Raw genomic sequence first — 18,173 nt, 5'->3', positions numbered from 1 at the left:
GTTTATTTTACTTATTTTTGCTCCTTAGAATGTATATTACTCCTTAATAATATGATTTAATTTAAGATGAAGTCTCCCATTCAGTTTCACAATATTAGAAGTAAACATAATTTCCATATAGGCTACGCATCCCAGTCTCAAGTTCGACTGGAGTTTTTATATTCTTGTGCAAAAGTCTAAAACAGTCAGTAAATTGAAAATCTACAGATAGTGATGAACAGAGTAAAACAATACCTCATTAGCCACTGAACTCTACAATTTATCACAATACTTATATTCAAGAATGTAAATTCCACATAATTGTGTTGGATAGATCTTGGCTTTACTAAATACACGATGATTCACCTGCGTCTGCCACTGGGTTTTATGCAATCCACAGTGACTTTAAACACCACATGCAAGAGCTTCACATTCTCTCTCACTATGTGCAAACTATTAATCCTGTAGATAAAATTAACAGGACTTTTTTTGTAAGAAATTTAATGTCGTTGCATTTTGTACAGGGATACATTTTCGCGAGAGGCTAGAGTTTTTTAATTATTCAACAAAAATGTATAAGAGTTACCTTCAAACGAGTTTTTCTTGAAAACTGTGGCCTCCAGCAAAAACCTATGCAAGTACAAAAATTAACTACATAAAATTTCCTACAAAAAAGTCCTGTTAATTTTTTTCTATAGGACTAACAGTTTTCGCATTGCAAGCAAGAGAATATGAAACTCTCGTTAATGGTTTTTGAAAGTTTTGTGAGTTGCATAAAATCTATTGGTAGGGACAGCTGAATCAGCCTGTATAGGCAGCTGATAACGGTATGTTGTAAAGTTACATTAATACTTTGTTAAAGTATTTCATAAAAACAGAAACTGTATAGTATAGGATAAGGGTGTGTTTTTTTCAAAATTATATATGTATATTACAGAAAAACAACTGAAGTATTCTAGAAGTAATTACCATAATTGAAGGCATTGGTGCAATAACCAGGTATGTCCACTGCTGGATGGTATGTAAGAAGAATGACACCTGCCCATGGCATGAACACACAATACCAAAGGAAATGGACTTTTCAATGTCAGGAGTTTGGGGCCTTCTCATTGCACCAAACACTTGTAGATTCTGGTGTGTGGCTATGTTATACAATATCTATTTAAGACTCCTCGTTCTACATAAAAAAAGCTGTTTTTGGCTGGCAATAAGTGCTGATAATGAGAAGCTTTTTATTTCCTGAGGGAAAACTTAATATTTCCCAGGTTTAACTGGCAGAGGAACTTTATTTATTTGACATCATACAACTATGTTTGGTACAATTCAAGTGTAATTTTTTTTTGTAATTCAGTGAGTATCATTGTAAATTTTTGTTTATGTAATAAGATAGTACTGTGTGCTGCTGGCCTGAATAAAATCTGGGAAAAGACAAGACCAATCAGTCTCACCCCCAATTTTGTGTTTTACTTGAAAGTGTGTAAATGTGACTTCCCTTGTTATTGCACCAGAATAGTGTTAGTCATAATTTTTTGTTAGTATACTTTACAGAATACTATGTGTGAATGACAGGAAGGAAGGAAGGAAGGAAGAATGATAGTGTATGCAATAAAATTGTTATAAAGCAATAATTTTATTCCAGACATACAGTATAGAGAGACACAATATATCATACATCAAAAGTTATATACAATTGAAGAACACAAAAGTGGTGATTAAATAAATTATATGATATTGAGCTATGACATTTCAAGAATACTGTGTAACTGAAATGTGAGCATAATGTCTTTGATTGTTACTGTTGTACATTTTTACAATGACCGTGTAATATGGGATGCGTGAAAAAATGTTTCTTCAGTCAAGGGCCTGGGAATAGCCCACAGAATGCAAATACTGATTCTTACTGTAGCTAAATTGTTTGAAAATTAACACTAAGGCAGCCCATGCTTGCATACTGCTGTGGCAGGCACTCTAAAATACGCTAGTCAGTCAAAGTTTGGGTGTTAAGAGTTACATTGAGCAGAAGATATTACTATCTTGTTTTAATCAGTATAAGTTGCTATTATGTTGTTATATGTTCCAGTAGTAAGTACATGTATCAGGTCTTGCAATGTTTACAGACCTACAGTTTACTTCGCAAGCATGAGCGGCATGGCACTTTTACTCTTACACCCTTGTAAACATGTAGAGAATAGAAAGAGCAAAGATCATGTGCATTCAGACAGCACTGAAATTCTTCTGGACAGCACCGTAACTATTTTAAGTAACAAAATGAACATTCACCTCTAATGGTTGGAAGATATTGATTAGTAGCTCAGTGTAGAAAGACCCACAGAAATAACATTAATGTGATATAGCCACATATCTTTTAAGAAGCTCTGTCTCATAAGAATACTGTCCAGGTATTGCAGCACTTTATTATAAAATATATTTACAAAAACCATTCTTTAAAAAAGTTACCCTGATTAAAAATAAGCTCAAATTATTACATTGTATGCTGTAATGTTTACATTGCAGGGATTGCAGTTCTATTGGAACAGACACTGTGAAAATTGCCGGCAAAATATTCTTCAGTCTCCAAGTATATTGCCTGCCAGTTCTGGGCAACTCACTGTGTGCACTAGGGGCAAGACAGACAGGCAGTTACAGCAAATTGTGGAGCTGCTTGTATCAGTTTTTGCTCATTGGCTAGGTAAAGTCTGTGAAATATTATACTAATAGCTGTGAAATCTAGTACAATTACAGGGAAAGAGTAGCAGTCACTGTCTAGGTGAGCTGTGTATGTACTGTACGCATACAGCATCAGCTTGTGTGGCAGGGAGGTAAGAGAGGTGTGGGCATGTTTCTGACTTTTTGTCTCAGCTCACAGCACCCATTTAACACAGACAAGTGGAGTATAGCCGGCTGCGGTGGCCGAGGGGTTCTAGGCGCTTCAGTCCGGAACCGCCCGACTGCTACGGTCACAGGTTCGAATCCTGCCTCGGGCATGGATGTGTGTGATGTCCTTAGGTTAGTTAGGTTTAAGTACTACTAAGTTCTAGGGGACTGATGATCTCAGATGTTAAGTCCCATAGTGCTCAGCCATTTGATCCAAGTGGAGTAGAGACCTTGAAGTGGCTACTTCTCCCTCAAATAGCTCCTCAGTTGCCCCCACAGTGAGTGTACCCCTCTCTGGTCCTCTCACTAAGGAAATAATTCGTGTCTTTATCAGAAATTGGACCCACTCCTCGCTTAGCAGTGAGATGCACTGATACTTAGGCACGAACGCAATAAACGGATTCCGTATTTTAAAAATATTTATATTTTTCATTTGACTTTCCTCGTATGATATTATGTACAGGTGTTGTAATATATATTTTATTCAAGTAACATAAAAGCCCCCAGGTTACAATGAAAAACCTCAAGTGAATTTTGGAAACACTGATGAAGGGGATTTCACTGTGAAACACTTATTAAAACCTGGAACACTGAAATACAGGCAGGTGATGGACTTTTGTTCATAAAATGAATCACTGTCTCTGTGCCACATAAAACCATTATGGACTCGTGTTTTAGCAATTTTAAGGTAAGGGAGAAGTGCTGGAAGAATACAAGTTGCAGAAGTGGCTTGTGCCCAGGTACCTCAGCTGCCTGCAAAATGGCCCAAGTTGAAGTCCCTGTCCAGCACACAGTTTTAAACCTTTCTTCGTTACTTGCCACAAGACCTGTGGGGTGCCATGTTGTGATGTAAAGTATCACAGGTGGAGGGCAGTTGCCGTACCACTGTTGGTCGGGAGCTGTACCCCTCAGCAGCAGCACGGCAGGCATCGATACGATACTATACAACACTACACTTCACTACACTAAGGTAGGTGCCGGAGCACTCTTGACGGCGGACGAGCGGGCACTGCATGTGCTAGAGCTAGCCAACTGCTCGCTAGCTCACTGTGCCTTGCTCTCGATGTGCAGCACACGCAAGCCCTTGAGCAGCCAGAAGCAGGACGAGAGTAGAAAGAAGGACTGCAGGACTGAGACACGAGGTCCGCCAGTCACGTGCAGGCCTGAGCCCTGGACATAGGCCAAGAAGGCGAGGCAGCGCACCAGCTCCAGCAAGCTCGCATGTGGGCTGTTGTCAAACAGCAGCCCGATAGCGGTGAGTGACGCGAGCACGTACGCCACAAACAACAGCACCACTGCGGGGCTCATACCCTGAGGACAAAATAGGCACTCACTGGCTTGCACACACAATTGTAGCTACAGATCTACATCTACTACTTCAGCTACAGTTCCAACTACACCTACATCATGGTAGATCGAGTTCGTGTTTAGATAAAGTAAGTGTGCATCAAGAAAGGTCTAGCTCTACCTCTAGGCAGATGTAGGGCTATATCGAGAGTGTGTATATGAATGTATAAACAACATCTAGAGGATTTTTCAGAAATTCCCTGTACAAACTTCTGGTACTTGTAGAGGGGAGTGAGTACACAATATTTTGAACAGGATCCTTTGTCTGGAAACATACCGTTCTCGTGCTACAGATGTTTGGAAACTTGTTTGTTAGGTAGGTTTGCAACAGGGTAGTCATGATGGGGATGCCTGTGACAGATTGCCTGATATATTGGACATGTATCTTACCTTTCTCACCTGGTTGGAGCCTCATGTACATGTCTGTGATTGTTGGAGGTGGTAAGCATGTAGTAGTTGGTCATCCACTACATCCCACATGGTGCTGGGAGCAACATTCATTGCACATGCAATTGCTCATGTACTCGTTACAGATTCTCTTCAACGTGATACATTACGACCTCTTTGAAGCACTACAGTCATGCTTGTTGATGGTGAAAGTACCCCTTACTCAAAGCCATTGCATAATTGTGATGAAAAGAGTATGTGATGGAGTCAGACATTGTGCATAACGAATTTTATAAATGCAATGAGCAGCTCTTCCGTTAATGTGAGCTTTTTGTCATACAGAAGGATCATGTCAGTGTATTCTGCAAATGTGTACTCAACGACACTGATCTAGCACTCACAGACACTTGAATGAGGCTTGAATCAGGCTAGAGAGGTATGGGGAATAATGTTAAGGCAAAGTTCTGGATAATTGATCGGGGGGGGGGGGGGGGGGGGGGGATGGCAGCGGTTGTGTATCACAATTGGATGGAGAAGTGAACTGAGGTTGGGTTCAACATTGGTCTTTGATTGAGTGTTATTGAGAGGGTATGTGACAAAAGAGAGTTTCCACTGCAGGGCAGTGGCCACTAATGAGTGTAATGGGCAGGGGTACTACGAATGTAGTGTATGGACATTAATTTGGGAATGTGAGTCTCTTGGGAAGCGTGCAAGGGGTAAAGAGCGTCTGCCATGTAAACAGGAGATCTTGGGTTTGAGTCCCAGTCGGGGCACACATTTTCAACTGTCCCCATTGATATATATCCACACCTGTTGACAGTGTAAGGTCTTGATTTAATTATCATTTCAATGAGATCAAAGAGAAAAAAATTAAGAGAGATCTGTGGGTGGATAAGTGTGAAGAAGGGGGACGGCTGGTGTGACTAGGTTAGGGGAGGTTAGTTGGTGCAAAGTGGAATAGAGAGGAGGAGGAGGAGGAGGAGGAGGAGTTAGGGAGGAAGGGTTTGATGAGTGAGATAAAAGTTCCTGTGGCAAAGGAAGGTACAGGAAATAACATTAGAAAATACGCAAGAGTGATTATTTTGAAGGTACAGGATTAATGATATAGGCGGGAGTAATGTGGGCCATGAAATGCTGCACCAACAATCGGGACAGCCTTGTAGCCGTCTGTTGAGTGCAGCCGAGGCAGTTGATACAGTATGGCTCGTAAGTAAGAGTGTGCAGTGCAGTTTGTAAGGTGACAAGAGAAACACAGGAAAGAAGAAAAACAAGGACGGCCACTGAGTATAGTAATGCACTGGAAAACAGTAAGAAAGGAAAACAGCACTGGGTTATGGGATGGAAGAAAGCTCATCAGGAAAATCAAACAATGGAAAATCCAGGTTGGAATGTAACAATGCACACAAACTCAACTCACACATGATCACAGCCTCTGGCTACTGAAGCAAGACTGCGAGTAGGAGCGCATGATGGGAGAAGCATCCAGGTGATGGGGGGGGGGGGGGGGGTGAGGAGGTGGCTAAAGCAGGATAGGGGTGAGGGGATGGTAAAGTGCTGCTTGTGGGAGTGTGATGTTTTCCTTTGCAACTATTTTCTAATGTATTGCTATAGTCAGTGTCTGTCGTCCTCTCTCTAGCTCTTACTTTATCTCTCTTGTTGCCTCACAAACTGCACTGTATGCCCTACAAACAGGCCGCTGTATCAACCGTCTTGGTCGCATACAACAGACTGCTACAAGGTCGCACTGATTGTTAGTGCAGCATTTTATGACCCACATTAATTCCCACCTTATCATTAATTCTGTACTTTCAAACTGATCACTCTTCTTGCATCACTCTTGCGTATTTTCTCATATTATTGCTCCTTCCACCTGTGCCAATACAGGGAAGTTTCCTTATCACTAGCCACAACACAGTCCCGCATATTGTTCTGCGTTGTTGTTTGGCTCATGGAATCTGATCAAACATCCTCGCCATCAAATTTCCCTTCTCAGGTTGCAACAATGACGTCCATCTGTTCAGATTACGTCAGTCACTAACCCCCATCAACTTAGTCCTGTAACCCCCATCAACTTAGTCCTGCAGAACCAAGTCGAGCAGGCTCAAACGTCCCTGCAATACCTCTTCTCCATCCTAATTCCTGGATCTCACATCACACATTGAAACTCTTGCCTTCCAGGAACTAGAGCAACACGCACAATGCCACCTCAAATTACTCTCCAGCCTGTTCACTTCTTCTTCACGCCTTGGACTACTAGTATCCACCACCTCCAAACCCACATCCCTCACAGCTGACAAACCATGTCTCACAAACCTAGTACATTTACCACAACCTCACAAACTCTCACCACCATCCCAAATTCAGCATATAAACTGACTGCAAACACAGTCGTGAGCTTTTCCTCCATACGCCTTAGCCCTGCAAATGTATCAGCCCCTTCCTAAAGGCTTCACCCTTTACCCCACTCCCAAATTCAATCATGCATGACTTTTTGAAGACCTTCTCTCCTCCTCCTGGTCCCTACAGTGGAAACACTCTCTTGCCACAAACCGTACCAATCAGACTCAATAAAAGACCAATGTTAAACCCAGCCTGACTCAGTTCACTTCTCCTGCCCATACATCTTCCCACCACCTACTCCAGTCTGGTCACAAACATCATCACCAATCTGCTCAAAGGCCATGCTGCCTGTGAAACAAGTTATGTGAATTACAAGCTAAGCTGCAACCACTGTGCTTCATTTTACTGGGGAACGACAACCAACAAGCTGTCTGTCCACACGAATGGGCATGGACAAACTGTGGTGACAAAACTGTTGGATCACCCCATTGCTGAGAATGCCGCCCAACATGGTGTTCTTCATTTCAGTGACTGCTTCAGAGCCTGTGCCATCTCGATCCTTCTCACAAACATCAACTATTTTTGAATTTCCCGCAACCCTCCTGGCCTCAACCTTCGTTGGTCATTGTCCTTACCCATTTAGCCCCATCTCCGTCCCCATTCCAGCGCCACACAGCCTTCCATCCTGCCAGTGCTCCCACAGTCTTGCTACTTATAATCTTTTCTGTCAACCACCCCTCCCTCTCTGCAGGCCTCTCTCCACCTTGTCTCATACACTCTCACAAGCCCCACTTTACCGTCTGCCACCACCTGATTGCTTCTTCCATTATGTGCTGTACTGCTTGCCATTTATCTTCAGTACCCAGAGACTGAGTTGGATTTGTGAACCACTGTGAAGTGAATGGCAGAGGTTATGTACTAGTTATCAGGGTTTCTTCCACTTCCATTCACGTATGGAATGCACGAAACAGTAATTGTTCAAATGCTGTAATTAATCTTGTCATGATCCCTATGTGAGCGACATGTACGGTACGGTAGTACAATGCCTAGAGTCGTCATTTAAGGCCAGATCCTTATGTCTATCTTTAAGAGTCTGCCAGGCCAGTTTCTTCAGTATCACTCTGACACTCTCCTGTGGGCCAGACAAACCAGTGAGTATTTGTGCTGCCCTCTATGTATACAGTCCATATCCTCTGTTAGACATATTGGTACAGGTCCAACACACATTCTAGAATGGATCGCATGAAAGATTTGTACGCAATCTCCTTTGTTGACTGCATTTTTCCAATAAATTGAGTCTACCATTTGCTTTGTCCATGACTGACCCTATGTGATCGTTACGCATCATATCACAAGAAAGTATTATACTCAGGTATTTGTATGAATTGGCCGATTCCATTTGTGACTCATTGATGTTATAATCGTAGGATACTACATTTTTTTCATGTTGTGGAGTCCACAATTTTACATTTCTATACATTTAAAGCAAGTTGCCGATCTTTGCATCTCTTTGATAGCAAGATCCGACTCATTTAAGCAGCTTCTTTTAGGCAATACTGCATTAGACATCTACATGAATCTAAATTTACCTCTACACAGGTCTACAACCACAAACCACACCTCGATACATATAGAGCCAAATCTCAGTGAACCTATATCTAGATAATTTACTTCTGTTTATATGTGTATAGTCCCCTACAGTTACGTAGGTCTACATCTACTTGGGTCTAAATCTACATTGTGATAGATTTGCACCCATGTCCAGACAGATGTAGATCCATGTAGAGACAAATCCTAATGTACACATAGAATAACAGCAAAGAAAACTTTCACATACACCAATAGCTCACATGAATTGAAATTCAGGAAGCTGTGACAGTCTACACATGAATCCAGTAGAGCAATGAAGTGTGGTGTGCGTTTGAAAATAGCAGAATGTAATATCCCCAGGAATGAAGCAGTGACATGCATGCTTCTCTGAAGGAATGGCGAGTACAGCCATTATAAAATACATTAAATGTAATTGCAGAAGCGAATATGGACAAACACCAATTGTATGATGGAACAACGACAGTGAAAGTTTGTGCCAGACTGGCACACGACCCTCGGATTTCCCAGCTAATGCGAGTGGTCGCCGTACTATTAGGTTGTCCGAGCACACTTCATGACCAGATCCAAACTCCCATATGTCGCCAACTATGTTTCTACAAGTTGTACTGTTACATTCATTATGTAGATTCCTTTACAGGAGAGACATTTTAATTGAAAGTCCCTTGCCTGAAGTCGGTAGATAAGAACGATATTGCAGTGCCCGTGTTGTTCTGAAGTGTGATGTAATGTTCCTTCAGAAATGCATGCATGTACATCGGCATGCACAGAACCAGGCCCACTGTTGGGACCAGAAAGAAGCCATATTGCACGAAACACAAGTTGCTACTGGTAGTGCAAAAGATAAACTGAGAAGTGGGGGAGAGGGACGCGTGGACAAGAAAGAAACAACGCAGAGAAATCGCAGCATCTGTGGAAAATTCACCACTGAAATTGACACGAAAAAGGTCAGTGAAACTGGTCGTGCCCCAGTCTTTGCACAAAGAATAGAAATTGTACCTAAATTAGCTGCATGTCGACCCACAAGTGTTCAGAATTTTGTCGAAAAATTGTTTAAAATTAAGTGTGACAAAGAGATCTTTAGCAAGAATGTGCCATTTACCGGAGTTTCCGGTTATTTAACGTTATTTTAGTCAAACAAAATCCATATTTTTTATGATAAAGTGGATAGCAATATTTCCTGCTTTATGTTACAGGCTGTTTTGGATGGCAGACGAATTTTTTTTTAAATAGTACTGCCAGTCAACGTCAATTTGTTCATCTTTCATTTGGAAGAGCAAGGACTCAGAGGACCACTGGTTTCAGTGAGATGATGCGCCTGCCCATTTTGGTCCAGGAATATCTTCGTGACGTTTTCTCAGAAACCTGGACTGGCTGTGAATCACTTCCATTACCAGTTACAGTTGTCTGAAGCCCCAACCTCTCAACATGTGACTACTCGCTCTGGGGTTTTATCGAGAGCATTATTGTGGAGCAATGCTGTGCAACTGTTGATAACTCGAATGAATCTGTAGGCTACATTCCAATGGATTACTGCAGTGACGCTGCGAAAAAAGTCGCAGTACCTGACGCCAAATTATTTTAGGTACAGAAAATGAAGAGATGCAAACTGATGTGGGCAGTTAAAGACGTCACTGGTGGGTACTTTTTTTTTTTTTTTTTTTTGTGGTAATGCGTATCGTTCCTAGAGGTTAAATATTTACTAAAAGTAATATAGTGGTTAACGTGTGTAGGGGATCACAGGACCTTGAGCCTCTACTGTAGTGCAGAAGACTGATCGAAATCCCACTACACACTCATACATTATGCAATAAATTGAAGTAAAAACGAGGCATGTGAGAAACATGTTTCTCACTGAACGACTGCTGCTTTTCACATCACATGTGATTTATACAAGAGAAGTGCTATCTCTAGGTGAGGTAAACTATGATCATAAAAAAAGAGAATGCTTGCTCGTGAATTCCTCTAAATGGCAGGAACATTGGGAAGCATAGAAAATCGAAGGAAAAATATTACACAAGATTAAGGGCCCCAACTTTCTCCCCAAACCACTTTCAAGAAAATGAGTGCTTGTTGCATTGGTAATGTTGGAACCATTCACTCAAACGATCAAAGAACCATTAGTGCCAAATAGTTTACAATAATTTATTTGGCGCAAGTCATTAATGAAATTGGTTGTACTCTGGTCTTGAAGATGCTCATCGTAGACCGAACTTAATTACCTGGCGCATAATACTGTGGCCTGTAACTGGAATAAATATAAATAACTTTATTAGTATCACAGCAAGCAACATTGTTGCGCTACATTTTTATGACTTTTGTTTTATCGGATTTCCTTTTGGCAGTGCGGTGTCAGTCTTTATTTGCTTTTGTTGATCATTTTTATTGGACTCTTCGTTTTTAGTACGCTAGTGAGAAACTACTGACTTGGGAAATCTACTTTTGTCATCGTATTGCTCATACTGACATAACATGTTAATACTATTGTTTGTAGACAACAGCAGGAGCTTGCCATTCATGTGAGATATGTTGTGTGAGAGTTTCAGCTGTCGAATTGCATGTCCACTACCTCACCCTGGCTGTTCATGAAGGAGTCCCAACCACTACTATTGTCCCCTCTCCTATGACGCCGTATGCGCAGCTATGGGCCGAGTTATAAAAGTTTTCTTTCATTACGTTGGTTAAATACTTAAAAGGTGCCGCTGATGTATCTACTGTGTGTGTGTTGGCGCTCACCATGTGCCTAGCGGCGAGCTCCTGGAAGCCGTAGACGACGACGCAGAAGTGCAACAGCAGGTAGGCATTGCACCACAGTGGAAGCCGCACGTCGTACTTCTCCCGGCTGCGGATCTGTACAAAACAAAAATACTCTGTTTAGGTTGGGTGGTTGGTTTGGAGTGAAATGGACTAAACTGCAAAGTCATCAGTCCCTTCATCCCGACAATGTTAAATTTAGTGACTTGGCTTCCCAGTGTTTCAGGAACTACTGTAGCCATTGACATGAAACTTTTACAGGACATTAAACTGTACGTTCTTGAGCCTGCTAAACTACAATAGAAGGCTGCTAAAAGAGTCACTTTGATTAGGGTACTCTTGCCACTGCAAGAACAAATGTGGCTAAGGGATAATTTAATGGCCATCAATTCAGCAGTGAAGACACTGCAGCCATTTTGCACAGAGTGGAGTTCACCGTACCATGTGTGTCTGTAAGCAAAGCTTGTTCATCCACCAACTGTTGAGCGATCGGTGAATATCACTTCCAAACCCTGATACTTCAAGGACAGCCAAGAACAGGTGGCGAAAAATCGTGTGTTCAACAGAATCTTTTTGACTGAAGAAGAGTGATAAAAATCTGAGGTTCGGGCACAAGCCATGGCGCCAGTGCAATGTCTCCCTGACCAGAGACGGCAGTGGAGGAAGTTGCAGTTCTGAACAGAGACACTGGAGGCGTGAGGCAATTGCAAACCCAGTTCGGAGTCGCTGCTGTGGGAGATGAGACTTACTTCCAGCGAAACGGACACGGTACTGGGCTTTCAGGGAAGCTATGAACATGTATGGCATATTTCTCCAGCTGTTATTGGTGCTTGACAGTGTAATGGTTCATTATTTGTGAAACCATACCACCTGCCAACCCAATTTTTCGATACTGTAGATTAATGAATATTTTTCTACGTAATGTCTCATATTTTTCACTCTGTTCAAATATTTTGAGATGTTGAAATCGATATAATATCTAGTGTGAAATGTTTGTACTTATTGTTATCTTTGATGCTGGCTTGTGATTTTTTTGGCGCGGAAGTGTAGAGGGCAGTCAAGTTTTTGTGTTGAATATGAACAGCCTTGACTTTGTGTCAGAAATTAAAATATGAGTGAGTTGTGAACAATGAAAAATGTTGTGAGTTTTATTAAGAGCAGTAACGGCTGCGAAATTGTATGATGAAGTAATGTTTTGAACATGCGAAAGTACAAAAAGTTTAATAAATGTGAATTCTTGTGAAAAGTGAGTGTCAAGAATTATCTTCAAGTGATCATTGTTTAAAAAAGTATGAAGCACACTGCAATGAAAAACATAAATCATCAAATTAATCCTGAAAAATTGTTTTTGTAAGTTCTTCAAGTCGGTGTAGTTAAATCCGAGTGCCTTTCGCACCAACAGCGATAGTCATGCTACCTAGACAACATTTTTAATTACGAGCCAAAGCCAGATCGAGATTGTCGTGGGATGCAAATACAAGGTAAGTGATCTTTCTTTCGCTACTGCCTGTATCCCGCATTGTGCGTAGGATTGGCATGGTTAAGTTTAAGGGGTGGCCGGATGCCCTTCCTGCCACCACCCCATACCCCCCAGTACAGAATTAATGTACCCCAGCTGTCCGCGTCTAGTGTAAATCGTGAAATAGTGTGAATGTGTTTCAAATGTCTGCGAGTCGTGTAATTGAGGCGGGACGTGGGGGACCAGCCCGGTATTTACCTAGTAGGATGTGGAAGACCGCCTAAACACCACATCCAGGCTGGCTGGCACACCGGCCGTCGTCGTCAATCCGCCGGGCGGATTCGATCTGGGGCCGGCACGCCTACCCGAGTCCAGGAAGCAGTGCGCTAGCGCTCTTGGCTATCCTGGCAGGTAAATACAACGTAAGTGATATTGTTAATTTTCTTCAGTGACTGTAATCAATTGATTTAGAAGTACCTGCCACATTAAAGACCTTGTAGTTGCGCAATAAAAAGATCATACTTTTGAGTGCGTGACCTGATAATTTTTGAACTAATTAACTGTTAGTGGAGGTATTGTTATAACAGGTAACAGAGAGACAAGCAGGCTGTTCACAGGGCTGGTTCGGAAGACTCCTGCCATAAGTCGGACCCCACAGAGATGAATAGGGTCAAATATCTGCAATGCTGAGGGTGATCAGAACCATATGCAAGACTCCCATAATGAAGACAGGACTGAATCAGGGATTTGTAGACCCCCAACGTGAACTCAGTGGAATAGCTTTGGGACGAGCTGGAATGTTGACTTCGGTCCAGACCCCAGCAATAAACATGGCTACCACCTCCAGTTTCTGCTCTTGAGGGAAAATATCCTGCCATTCCTCCAGAGACATTCAGATACCTCGTTGAAAGTCCCCTTTTTTTAAAGACAAAGGGTATACAAACTCCATATTACTGTTTATTAGTAGGCTTTTGGATGCTTTCGATGACATGGTTTAGTCATTGTGTACTGATGACAGAGGAGTCAATATACAGTATTTAAAGTTCCTGTTACAAAGTATACTACAAAATAATTAATAAAATGCTCATCCCTCTTGTAGCTGCACAAATTCCAGATGACCACCAGAGATCTGAAGTATGAAATCATGTTCATACTGTATTTTAAAAATACACAAAAAAGAGATTTGAGATGCTCAACTTCAATCATGATGGTAAGATAATGGTCAGATTTTTTTAAAAAACAGAGACAGATTTACTCACGTGCTGTGTGACAACGAAACTTATTGTACAGTGCATTAGAAAATGTAAGAATCCCAAAAGCACTTAATCTCAGCTGTTCAATTCACATACGTAATGAAATGTTGTGTGTTTTATTGTGTTGGCATCACTTACATCCAGCTTGTCCTCATCGAGCCCCAGGCGGGGCTTTCCCGGCTGCCAGCTGGGCCCCTTCCACACAGCTGCCAACTTGTCCCACCAGCTGTCCATGGCACGCCACTTGTCCACCACGTGCTGGTTGTAGAACACCTGCCAACACAAGAGGCATGCCGTTTTGAAGGGGACTCTGTGGTTAAACTGGTGTTACGGCCAGAAAATAATCTGATTTCATCTTTCTGCCTGTTTGGATGAAGTGTAGGGTACAGTTGTCAGAACAACTTGTTTCAAGTAATCTAGAAGTAAGTACCATATTTATCAGTTTAAGCAAATAGGCGCCAGTAGTACTTGGTTGTTAGTTTACAGGGTGGTCCATTGATCGTGACCGGGCCAAATATCTCACGAAATAAGCGTCAAACGAAAAAACTACAAAGAACGAAATTCATCTAGCTTGAAGGGGGAAACCAAATGGCGATATGGTTGGCCCGCTAGATGGTGCTGCCATAGCTCAAACGGATATCAACCGCGTTTTTTTTTTAATAGGAAACCCCATTTTTTATTACATATTCGTGTAGTACGTGAAGAAATATGGATGTTTTAGTTGGAAAACTTTTTTCGCTTTGTGATAGATGGCGCTGTAATAGTCACAAACGTAGAAGTACGTGGTATCACGTAACACTCCGACAGTGCCGTCTGTATTTGCTTCGTGATACATTACTCGTGTTAAAATGGACCGTTTACCGATTGCGGAAAAGGTCAATATCGTGTTGATGTATGGCTATTGAGATCAAAATGCCCAACGGGCGTGTGCTATGTATCCTGGACGACATCATCCAAGTGTCCGGATCGTTCTCCGGATAGTTATGTTATTTAAGGAAACGTGAAGTGTTAAGCCACATGTGAAACGTCAACTACGACCTGCAACAAATGATGATGCCCAAGTAGGTGTTTCAGCTGCTGTCGCTGCTAATCCGCACACCAGTACAAGACAAATTGCGCGAGAATCGGGAATCTCAAAAACGTCGGTGTTGAGAATGCTACATCAACATCGATTGCACCCGTACCATATTTCTATGCACCAGGAATTGCATCGCAACGACTTTGAACGTCGTATACAGCTCTGCCACTGGGGACAAGAGAAATTACGGGACGATGACAGATTTTTTGCATGCGTTCTATTTAGCTACGAAGCGTCATTCACCAACAGCGGTAACGTAAACCGGCATAATATGCACTATTGGGAAACGGAAAATCCACGATGGCTGCAACAAGTGGAACATCAGCGACCTTGGCGGGTTAATGTATGGTGCGGCATTATGGGAGGAAGGATAGTTGGCCCCCATTTTATCGATGGCAATCGAAATGGTGCAATGTATGCTGATTTCCTACGTAATGTTCTACCAATGTTACTACAAGATGTTTCGTGCATGACAGAAAGGCGATGTACTTCCAGCCTGATGGATGTCCGACACACAGCTCGCGTGCGGTTGAAGCGGTATTAGATAGCATATTTCATGACAGGTGGATTGGTCGTCGAAGCACCATACCGTGGCCCGCACGTTCACGGGATCTGACATCCCCGGATTTCTTTCCGTGGGGAAAGTTGAAGGATATTTGTTATCATGATCAACCGACAACGCCTGACAACATGCGTCAGCGCATTGTCAATGCATGTGCGAACATTATGGAAGATGAACTCGCTGTTGAGAGGAATGTCGTTACACGTATTGCCAAATGCATTGAGGTTGACGGACATAATTTTCAGCATTTATTGCATTAATGTGGTATTTACAGGTAATCACGCTATAACGGCATGCGTTCTCAGAAATGAAAAGTTCACAAAGGTACATGTATCACATTGGAACAACCGAAATAAAATGTTGAAACGTACCTACGTTCCGTATTTTAATTTAAAAAACCTACCTGTTACCAACTGTTCGTCTAAAATTGTGAGCCGTATGTTTGTGACTATTACAGTGCCGTCCATCACAAAGCGAAAAAAGTGATACAACTAAAACATTCATATTTCTTTACGTGCTACACGAATATGCAATAAAAAAATGGAGGTTCTTATTTTTTAAAAAAATGTAGTTGATATCAGTTGACCTATGGCAGCGCCATCCATAGCGCCATGTGGTTTCCCCCTTCAAGCTAGACAACTTCCGTTCTTTGTAGTTTTTTCGTTTGACACTTACTTCGTGAGATATTTGGCCCGGTCACGATCAATGAACCACCCTGGATGAGATGTATGGGCCACTTGCCTGCCGGACCTGCAACTCCTCTTACGCCTGTGGTATGCGAGCGGCCTAACAGAAAAGAGGTTTCATAACAGCAGATGACAGAACTCAAATCACGTACATTTACTAAGCCAGCAGGAGGTAGCGCGAGAGCCGGTAGATGCCACCGCCCCATGAGGAACTGTTTGCTTCCGTGGGCCTTGTGATCGCAAATAGTTCCTGTAGTATCTGCAAGTGATCTGTCTCTCTAGGGTGGGGAAAATATATTTCGAACCAGTCTTCCGTGAAGCTCTGGGCCAAGTGCCGACTGCACCTGGAGTTCTTCCGTCAGAGTGTCATTTGGAATCTTCTCTACCCATGATGCCTTGCAATTCGCCAGTCACTGCCGGCTGAACGAGATACCAGTGTGTCACCGCCATCACTAAGGCTTTTCAGCATAAGGACTCTGGTATCAGCCACCGATCTTCTCTTCATATATTGTCCTACCAAGCGAACCTTAGACTGGATCTTTGTCTGCTACCAAATAAATACCAGATTTTGCCTATTTCATCACTAAAGCGTAAATTCGGACTTGCGTGGATTCCGTGCAGATCCCGGTCCTTCACGAACTATTGTGATTAATTTTTCTCCAATGAGGAGCTTTTGGTTGATGCATTTATTAATAAAACTGTTCTACATTGTTTACCTGGACTGGTTTTCATTATGTCTGAATCGGTACAAGTCTGTCTTTTCTGGTTCTTTTTACGTTTTTGATTTATTAATGGCTTTTGGGCATCACCCGTACAGCCAGCCTCAGACAATGGAACCAACAATTATCTGATACATTCATTTAAACTTTAAAAAAATCAAATGTTTGTGAAATCTTATGGGACTTAACTGCTAAGGTCATCAGTCCCTAAGCTTACAGACTACTTAATCTAAATTATGCTAAGACCAAACACACACCCTGCCCGAGGGAGGACTTGAACCTCAGCCGGGACCAGCTGCACAGTCCATGACTGCAGCGCCCTAGACGGCTCGGCTAATCCCGCGCGACATATAAACTCAACGATCTAAATAAATTAAGATTCACTATATTATGATGTAAAAAAATTATTTCTTCATGTATTCTTATTTGTCACACTGTTATAAAATCGTATAGTAGCTTTTACACTTTTGTGGCTTCTGTTGCTAAAAGGGTTTTAATGTTTCTAGGCAAAGTAGTTCCAGAGGTCGATAGACGCTGTACTTTCTCACTGCTGCATTTAATGAAGATAATGTATCTATCCAAAGTGTCGCCAGAATCTCCCGTGCTTGAAGCAAAGTTGAGTGGTTGTCACTATAAAGTTTCTGCTGAAATTGCAATTTTCGTACCAAGGATATCATGAGGGTTTAGGCATCAATGCGGCATAGTGTCTCCTTTTAATTTCTTTATGTTGTGGAGAACATCATTGGGTGGCACTCCATCATATTTCACTGAGCCACTGTACATAGGTTCCTTTTCCGGAGTATCTACTTCTTCATTTCCCTTTATTCTTCTGTGTACTTTCAACCCATAACATGATGGTCACCTTATTTTGTCGGGAAAGCTCCTGCACTGCTTCTGTAATGCGATATAGAGACTAGATAATTTTGGCACTGCTGTCATCATAGAATTTTTACAACGTCAGTGCTGAGCGCGAGTCTGATAAAATTATGACCGTTTCTTCTTTTGCGCCGGCCGGGGTGACCGAGCTGTTCTAGGCGCTACAGTCTAGAACCGTGTGACAGCTACGGCCGCAGGTTCGAATCTTGCCTCGGGCATGGATGTGTTTGATGTCCTTAGGTTGGTTAGGT

General features: G+C 42.1%; 1 protein-coding gene and 1 long non-coding RNA gene across 2 annotated transcripts in view; both read right to left on the bottom strand.

The window, feature by feature from the left end:
- Positions 1-1,590: 1,590 nt before the first annotated feature.
- The window catches only part of LOC126428228 (uncharacterized), a 405,107-nt gene continuing 388,524 nt past the window's right edge, over positions 1,591-18,173 (bottom strand). The window contains exon 2 of the long non-coding RNA XR_007576799.1: positions 1,591-3,029. This is a non-coding gene — a long non-coding RNA (uncharacterized LOC126428228). The remainder of the gene's footprint in view (positions 3,030-18,173) is intronic.
- LOC126428227 (alkylglycerol monooxygenase-like) overlaps positions 1,591-18,173 on the bottom strand; it is a 213,019-nt gene continuing 196,436 nt past the window's right edge. The window contains exons 7-9 of the mRNA XM_050090144.1: positions 14,140-14,274; positions 11,272-11,385; positions 1,591-4,164 (exon numbers count right to left, since the gene is read on the bottom strand). Coding sequence (XP_049946101.1) covers positions 3,898-4,164; positions 11,272-11,385; positions 14,140-14,274 — 516 coding nt within the window. The 3' untranslated portion in view covers positions 1,591-3,897. The remainder of the gene's footprint in view (positions 4,165-11,271; positions 11,386-14,139; positions 14,275-18,173) is intronic.

This window comes from Schistocerca serialis, chromosome 12, assembly GCF_023864345.2.
Source record: "Schistocerca serialis cubense isolate TAMUIC-IGC-003099 chromosome 12, iqSchSeri2.2, whole genome shotgun sequence".
NCBI classification, from domain to species: Eukaryota; Metazoa; Arthropoda; class Insecta; order Orthoptera; family Acrididae; genus Schistocerca; species Schistocerca serialis.
Note: the sequence above shows the minus strand (reverse complement) of the source record. Positions and strands in the feature narration are given on the sequence as shown.